This window comes from Salmo trutta, chromosome 12, assembly GCF_901001165.1.
Source record: "Salmo trutta chromosome 12, fSalTru1.1, whole genome shotgun sequence".
Taxonomy (NCBI): Eukaryota; Metazoa; Chordata; class Actinopteri; order Salmoniformes; family Salmonidae; genus Salmo; species Salmo trutta.
Window position 1 is genome coordinate 72,587,466 of NC_042968.1, and position 8,954 is coordinate 72,596,419.

The 8,954-nt window shown below is 41.8% G+C and overlaps 1 protein-coding gene and 1 long non-coding RNA gene across 2 annotated transcripts; both read right to left on the reverse strand.

Moving 5' to 3' along the window:
* Positions 1–1,348: 1,348 nt before the first annotated feature.
* LOC115204111 (sepiapterin reductase) lies at positions 1,349–3,201 on the reverse strand. Its single transcript, XM_029769433.1, has 3 exons — positions 2,717–3,201; positions 2,120–2,410; positions 1,349–1,752 (listed from the first exon to the last, which is right to left on the reverse strand). Exons 1-3 carry the CDS (start codon positions 3,060–3,062, stop codon positions 1,562–1,564), a joined length of 828 nt encoding a protein of 275 aa, XP_029625293.1. The 5' UTR covers positions 3,063–3,201; the 3' UTR covers positions 1,349–1,561.
* A 1,560-nt stretch (positions 3,202–4,761) lies between these two features.
* Positions 4,762–5,214, reverse strand: LOC115202758 (uncharacterized). Its single transcript, XR_003880048.1, has 2 exons — positions 4,964–5,214; positions 4,762–4,847 (listed from the first exon to the last, which is right to left on the reverse strand). It is a non-coding gene; the product is annotated as an uncharacterized LOC115202758 (long non-coding RNA).
* Between the last annotated feature and the right edge of the window lie 3,740 nt (positions 5,215–8,954).

Genomic DNA, 8,954 nt, shown 5'->3' on the forward strand with positions numbered 1-8,954 from the left:
ATGGCTGAAATAGCCAAATCCACTCATTTCAAGGTGTGTCCACATACACTACATCTCCAAAAGTATCTGTATTCCTGACAGAGTGAAAAGGGAGTGGGTTACATTAATGGGTGTGTGGTTCAATACAAAAGGCCTTTAAAATGTCCCCAAAGTATTTTAAGCCAATACACAAATCAATCCCATACAGTTACATGAGAATACAACAATTAAGCAATATACAGTACTCAAACGCACACTCCATTTAACGAAAATGTCAACAGCGCATTTACAGTTCCCAACCACACTGAACACTAAAAAGTCCGCTCCAGCATAAAGCACTGGAGAGCGACAGACAGAGAGAGCCAGAGACATAATGGTCTTGGCTGTTTAACTTCCGGCTTGGAGTTGCACTCGTCTGCCTGTCTGTCCAATACACCGTTGGTTTGTCTGTCGCGCCAACCGAGAGCTCTCACACACAAACATTTACTTCCTCCTTCTTGATAGCTGGTGCGCTCTTAAAACCTCTTAAGGATCGGCCCTCTTTTTTCAATTTACGCCTAAAATGACATACCCAAATCGAACTGCCTGTAGCTCAGGCCCTGAAGCAAGGATATGCATTTTCTTGGTACCATTTGAAAGTAAACACTTTGAAGTTTGTGGAAATGTGAAAGGAATGTAGGAGAATAACACATTAGATCTGGTAAAAGATAATACAGCAAAAAAAATGTTGGTACCATATTTGAAATGCAAGAGAAAGGCCATATTGTATTATTAAATCCCAGGTGCAATTTGGATTTTGGCCACTAAGATGGCAACTATGTATGTGCAAAGTTTTAGACTGATCCAATGAACCATTAGATTTTTGAAAAATAAATGGTTTCAAGACTGCCCAAATGTGCCTAATTTGTTTATTAATAACGTTTCATGTTCAACACTGCACTCTCCTCAAACAATAGTATGGTATTCTTTCACTGTAATAGCTGATGTAAACTGGACAGTGCAGTTAAATTAACAATGTAAGCTTTCTGCCAATATCAGATATGTCTATGTCCTGGGAAATGTTCTTGTTACTTACAACCTCATGCTAATCGCATTAGTCTACATTAGCTCAACCGTCCCACAGGGAACCCACCAATCATGAAGAAGTTAAAGTGGTAGCGCACGGTGAAGGCTCTGTGCAGGATTTCACCACAACACTGAAACATATGGAATACCTCCATGAAATGCCACAAGTAGAGTGCTACAACTCTTAAAAAGCAAAGGCATTAATAAAAGTGCAGACAGGAAGATAAAGCAATTATTTTCAGTAACTACAGTAGGCCTATGGCTTTGGATGACGGAAACATCTTCAGCCTTCCTTCTCTCCATGTTTCCTTCTGATTTGGTAAAAGGTTCACTTAATCCTTACCACCACAAAAACAGGTTTAGAATCAGATCTTATTAACCCAAAACCATCTTTGAAGAAGCAAACTAACTAATCTGAACCAGTACCAGTTGTTCTGGCTATAAAAATTGTACCTACACCAGAAATATTAATCTCCAGTCTGAGCCCCACTGTGTCTTCTAGTTCCCCCCTCTCTCCCTACAGATCATAGAAATCAAGGTGTGCTCCGGAAGGGTAGTCATCCTCCAGCAGCACCTTCATTAGCTTAGCACAGGAGTCTTCACAGGTGAGTATCTGACCCTGGGAGAACATGACTGAGAAGGACTTTCTCACACCAGGGTCTGCAGTGCAGTCCCTGGCCTCCACCAGCATGTCCGTCTCCAGGGGACCTAGAGAAACACAGAGAGACAGGATCTAGTTTGGTCACAAGTCACTGGATGGTCATGTAAGAAAGGACAAAAATTGCAATATTGTGAGAATGTGTAAAGTCATGATAATCCATTTCAAGGGTAAATTTCAGCTGAATTGAAATTGACCCCATGGCCAGCTGTGTGGTCACAGCTCACTCTGCGCTGTAAGTCACGTGGGTCGTCTCAGCCAGGCTAAGGTTGAATGGCTCTTGACACACATATGAACGATGACCAAGTCAATTTCATATGCTTTTTACAAATGTTATAACTGGAATAAAGGTAAATTCAGGAGTGTGTACCTGAGGTGTATTGTTTTATTTATCAGGAGTTTAAAGCCTAAAGCTACCTGGGGAATAGTTGAGTACGCGGAGGTCCGGCTCCTCCTCTGCCAGCACACGGAACATCATTGCTCGGGCTGCCTTGCCTGTGCAGTACAGCACCCAGGAGGGGAGGGGCTTCAGAGCACACAGCGAGCTCACGTTGACTACACAGCGCCGCAGCCCCTGTCGTCGTGGAAACACCTGCAGCAGGCCGGCTGTCAGGCTGAGGGCGGAGCTTACGTTGAGTGACAGGTAGGAGTCCACCTCCGCCATGTTGGTGAAACTCTGGGCATAGCGCGACACGTCTCCCAGAGAGGCTGGAGGGGAGGGGAGCAGGGGGAAGGAATGGGAAGATGTCAGATTACACAACGGTTGAATTATATAATTGAATTGCAGTGTGTGGACTCGGCTGTATAGACCGACTATATTGTAACTTTTGGGAGATTTGATGAGCACAATCAAATACAATTAGATTTGATTAATAAATAAATTAGTATCTAAAGATGTAAAAATCCTGAGACCTAATTTGAAAATCTGTAAACTGAACACTTTTTTTGTTAGATAATTGTCATAGTTAGTAGACGTATGGAAGTCAGTAACCTGTTACAGGTGGATGAATTTACCAGCATTGTTTATCAGTATAAAATGGTCAATATCCTCGGAGGAAAACTCTTTCGCCGCCCTGACGACACTTTCCACCCCTTCTTTCATTCCCAGGTCTACGACAACACAACGAGTTACCAACCCTGCCCTGCCCGCATCCGACGAAGCCAAATTTTCCTGGAGTTCCCGTAATTTCTCATCGGAACGAGCCGCCAAAACAAGCACCGACTTCGGTTTGAGCAACAGTGAAATCTCTTTCGCTATGGTTCGGCCAAATCCTTTGGACGCCCCGGTGATGATGCACAGCGCTCTCCCTAGGTCCTTCGCGCCTGGTAAAATTACGTTGGATATAACATTGGCCTGCATTTTGGTGAAATGGGAGCGGAGATGTACAGCTTCTACTTATAAAGGCTGGCAGAGTTTTGTAAAGAACCGTTTCAAATCGATTAGATTGAGGAACGGCAGAGTTTTGTAAAGAACCGTTTCAAATCGATTAGATTGAGGAACGGATATGGATGCCAAAAAATAAACATGAAGAATGAGCACGCCTCTTATCCCGCCCACTTTACGGTGTTCAAACAGATTCGCGATTTAGTTTGTAAAATTAATAAGCAAATGTTTTATTATATGCCTAGATGTGGACTGTGCAGGCTAAAATGTGTTTTTATCAATGATGTATCATATTGTAGCGATATCCGCGCTTGTAAACTGGGGTAGCTACATTATTTACGCAAATGAAAATATAAGATAAGACAACCGAGGTAAAGACAGTTTTAAATTGGATATTCGACGGATATTCGCGCTTTCAAACCTCAATAGCCACTTGAGCCACAGACTCCAAATAAGTGTCACGATGTTGGAAACATTGCGCACAACATTGCACAGGTCTTATTTTCACTATTTGGACATTAATTCGCTTTCCAAAGCTAATAAACATGTGGAAATGTGAGCAGCATTTTGTATTCCTAGTTGAATTAGTTAGGGAGCGTAAACAAAGAACAAACTTTTTTTTACATTCAAATTTCAATAGCTCCTTGGTCATGACCTAGGGACTTCAAACAAGGTTCAGAATGTCCACTGACTACCCTTCTATATTGCACACCCTTTAATTTGTCCATTTCCATCTCACAAGATTTTACATGAATTTTTTTAAATTTAGAATTTCAATAGCTCCTTGGTCATGTGACCTAGTGACTTCAAACAAGGTTCAGAATGTCCACTCAGTGGGCCTACACAATGCACACCCTTTAGTTTGTCAATTTTCATCTCACATGGTTTTACATGAATTTTATCAAAATTAAAAATTTCAATAGCTCCTTGATCATGTGACCTAATGTCCGCTGACTACCCTTCTATATTGCACACTCTTGTTTGTGTACTGTAAAATCACACGTTGAAACATACATTTTTCATAGTTTCACATTTGCAATAGCTCCTTGGTCATGTCAATTACACACCTAAGAAGCATGCAGTGGATATACACCCATATTGCATAACCTCTAGTCATGTATCTTCTATATTGTTGTACATTAATATTAGTTTGACAATTAGGGGGTTCAGTCAGTGTTGTGTTTACCCTTTTCTTTAATATTTATCTATAATAATTGGTAGTTCTAAGTACTTATTTTCCCTGTTTTTTTTATTTTTCCACAGTATTTAACAGTGGTACACAATAGGAGAGAGACAGATAATATCTCCTTTCGTCGTTAATATCAGCCATAAAGGAAAAGGGCAAAGTACGAGAGTCATGCTATTAATTGTCCAAAGCAGGGATGGAGAGTGAACTGGTGAGGTAGGCTGCAGTGGGTTTGCTGGTCAATACATATACTGAACATGTAACCACAGTAATGGTGGCCAGTAAATCAATGAATAAAAATGTAATATTAACAAATTAAACAGAAATTGTAGACCTTTAATCTTTTCCAACATGTCAGACACTTCAAATAAGTATGAAACATTTCACAGTGTTAACTTCTCTTTATCCCTGGTTTATGTACATTTCAGAGCCTCTTCAGAGTGGATGGGGTATATCATGCATTTTCAGCAACAAAGACTGCACTTCCAGTTTGTGTTCTTTACTCTGTTGAACTCTTTTGTCTTCATTCCTAGGCACAGCACATGGAACCACCGTTGGCATGCAAAACATTCAATCTAAAGCAAAACAAAGCGTAACACGTTATAAATAATATCAAATATCAATGCTGAATGACGAATTAGCCATCAATTGTTGTCAAAAGATTCTAAACATGTTAAATAAAGTTACTAACCCAGTCAGTCTTTGGGCCACATCCAGGTTGTTTATCAGTGGCACACATGAAGCAGTTGTTGGCTTTGTTGAACTCTGAAATCATAGGCATGAACTGAACATATGGCTGTCCCACACAACTACATAAAAATAAAGAATTTACATTTACTTTGAATTAAATGTCATTACATACCAGACATTTTTAGTATATCCTTAGCCATTTCTTTTCGCAATTGCTCCATGTGTTTTTGAATGTTCCATATCAATTTGGGAGGGGATGTTGGGGAAGTTCTGTGCAACTTCCTTGGCCAAGACCTAGACCTAGACCAAATAATAAAATAGAGTTTTTGACCTAATTGTCACATAACAGCTAACCATTCATTATTTGAAAATATAACTATCAAACCTGCATTACAAAGACCCCACAGCTGAAGGTGTCCTGCTGCATGGTGTGGGTTATTTCCCCTCCTTTCCACTTTATGTCCACCTAGTCATCTTTTCCATGGCAGGATCTTCTCATTTTGAAGTATTCTCTTTTTTATGTAAACATAATGGAATTCTGATTAGTTATAGGCAAATGAATACACAAGACACATTTGTATGCTGTTTTCCTTATCACTACAATCTAGCAGTAATTTATTAGTAGAGGTAATTTCCTGTTTGCCCTGTTCTACACACAGCCTAAATTATAGGCACTGAACCATTTACAGGACAATAATAAAAGTATCATATAGGATCCAACCCTATCACAGAGTGAATAAATGTAGAGCATTTGTAGACTTTAAGAAAAAAATATTAAGTGACAGTTTCATCAGTACGTGCTTAAAGAAAGTCACATCACAAAGACCACAGATGACAGTGCCCACCAAATCTATGACAATAGAGAATGAATTGTAATCACCAAAGTGTGTTTGTCAAAATAATATCTGAAAATGTCAGTTGTTGAACATAATACTTCTATTTGCAGTAGCAATTTATGATATATGCAGTTGAGGAATATCCCATGTACCAACACTACATGTAGGACGGACATAAGACATTCCCACATAGAGTATTTTTTATTTATTTTTATTTCACCTTTATTCAACAAGGTAAGCCAGTTGAGAACAAGTTCTCATTTACAACTGCGACCTGGCCAAGATAAAGCAAAGCAGTGCGACACAAACAACAACACAGAGTTACACATGGAATAAACAAACGTACAGTCAATAGCACAATAGAAAAGCCTATATACAGTGTGTGCAAATGAAGTAAGATTAGGGAGGTAAGGCAATAAATAGGCCGTAGTGGCGAAATAATTACAATTTCACAAATAAACACTGGCGTGAGATGTGCAGAAGATGAATGTGCAAGTAGAGATACTGTGGTGCAAAGGAGCAAAAAATATATAAATAAATAACAATATGGGAATGAGGTAGTTGGATGGGCTATTTATAGATGGGCTACGTACAGGTGCTATGATCTGTAAGCTGCTCTGACAGCTGATGCTTAAAGATAGTGAGGGAGATATGAGTCTCCAGCTTCAGTGATTTTTGCAATTCGTTCCGGTCACTGGCAGCAGAGAACTGGAAGGAAAGGCGGCCAAAGGAGGAATTGGCTTTGGGGGTGACCTGTGAAATATACCTGCTGGAGCGAGTGCTACGGGTGTGTGCTGTTATGGTGACCAGTGAGCTGTGATAAGGCAGGGCTTTACCTAGCAAGGACTTATAGATGATCTGGAGCCAGTGGGTTTGGCGACGAATATGAAGCGAGGGCCAGCCAACGAGAGCACAGAGGTCGCAGTGGTGGGTAGTATATTGGGCTTTGGTGATAAAACGGATGGCACTGTGGTAGAGTGTTGGAGGCTATTTTGTAAATGACATTGCCAAAGTCAAGGATCGGTAGGATAGTCAGTTTTACGAGGGTATGTTTGGCAGCATGAGTGTCTGTTTGGCAGCATGAGTGAATGATGCTTTGTTGCGAAATAAGAAGCTGATTCTAGATTTAATTTTGGATTGGAGATGCTTAATATGAGTCTGGAAGGAGAGTTTACAGTCTAACCAGACACCTAGGAATTTGTAGTTGTCCACATATTCTAAGTCAGAACCGTCCAGAGTAGTGATGCTAGGCGGGTGGGCAGATGCAGGCAGTGATCGGTTGAAGAGCATGCATTTAGTTTTACTTGCATTTAAGAGCAGTTGGAGGCCACGGAAGCAGAGTTGTATGGCATTGAAGCTTGTCTGGATGTTAGTTAACACAGTGTCCAAAGAAGGGCCAGAAGTATACAGAATGGTGTCGTCTGCGTAGAGGTAGATCAGAGAATCACCAGCCGCAAGAGCGACATCATGATGTATACAGAGAAAAGAGTCAGCCCGAGAATTGAACCCTGTGGCACCCCCATAGAGACTGGCAGAGGTCCGGACAACAGGCCCTCCCATTTGACACACTGAACTCTGTCTGAGAAGTAGTTGGTGAACCAGGCGAGGCAGTCATTTGAGAAACCAAGGCTGTTGAGTCTTCCGATAAGAATGCGGTGATTGACAGAGTCAAAAGCCTTGGCCAGGTCGATGGATACAGCTGCACAATATTGTCTTTTGTCGATGGCGATTATGATATCGTTTAGGACCTTGAGCGTGGCTGATGTGCACCCATGACCAGCTCGGAAACCAGATTGCATAGCGGAGAAGGTACGGTGGGATTCGAAATGGTCGGTGATCTGTTTGTTAACTTGGCTTTCGAAGACCTTAGAAAGGCAGGGTAGGATAGATATAGGTCTGTAACAGTTTAGGTCTAGAGTGTCTCCCCCTTTGAAGAGGAGGATGACCGTGGCAGCTTTCCAATCTTTGGGGATCTCAGACGATACGAGAGGTTGAACAGGCTAGTAATAGGCGTTGCAACAATTGCGGTGGATAATTTTAGAAAGAGAGGGTCCAGATTGTCTAGCCCAGCTGATTTGTAGGGGTCCAGATTTTGCAGCTCTTTCAGAACATCAACTATCTGGATTTGGGTGAAGGAGAAATAGGGGAGGCTTGGGCAAGTTGCTGTGGGGGGTGCAGAGCTGTTGACCAGGGTAAGGGTAGCCAGGTGGAAAGCAAGGCCAGCCGCAAAAAAAAATGCTTATCGAAATGATCGATAATCGTAGATTTATCGGTGGTGACAGTGTTTCCTAGCCTCAGTGCAGTGGGCAGCTGGGAGGAGGTACTCTTATTCTCCATGGACTTTACAGTGTCCCAGAACTTTTTGAAGTTTGTGCTACAGGATGCAAATTTCTGTTTGAAAAATCTAGCCTTTGCTTTCCTAACTGCCTGTGTATATTGGTTCCTAACTTGAAAAGTTGCATATCGCGTGGGCTATTCGATACTAATGCAGTACGCCACAGGATGTTTTTGTGCTGGTCAAGGGCAGTCAGGTCTGGGGTGAACCAAGGGCTATATCTGTTCCTGGTTCTACATTTTTTGAATGGGGCATGCTTATTTAAGATGGTGAGGAAAGCACTTTTAAAGAATAACCCGGCATCCTCTACTGATGGAATGAGGTCAATATCTTTCCAGGATACCCGGGCCAGGTCGATTAGAAATGCCTGCTCGCTGAAGTGTTTTAGGGAGCGTTTGACTGTGATGAGGGGTGGTCGTTTGACCGCAGACCCATTATGGACGCAGGCAATGAGGCAGTGATCACTGAGATCCTGGTTGAAGACAGCAGAGATGTATTTAGAGGACAGATTGGTCAGGATGATATCAATGAGGGTGCCCGAGTTTACGGATTTGGGGTTGTACCTGGTAGGTTCCATGATAATTTGGGTGAGATTGAAGGCATCTAGCTTAGATTGTAGGACGGCCGGGGTGTTAAGCATATCCCAGTTTAGGTTACCTAACAGTACAAACTCTGAAGATAAATGGGGGGGGCAATTAATTTACATATGGTGTCCAGGGCGCAGCTGTGGGCTGAGGGGGGCCTGTAACAAGCGGCAGTGAGAGACTTATTTCTGGAAAGGTGGATTTTTAAAAGTAGAAGCTCGAACTGTTTGGGCACAG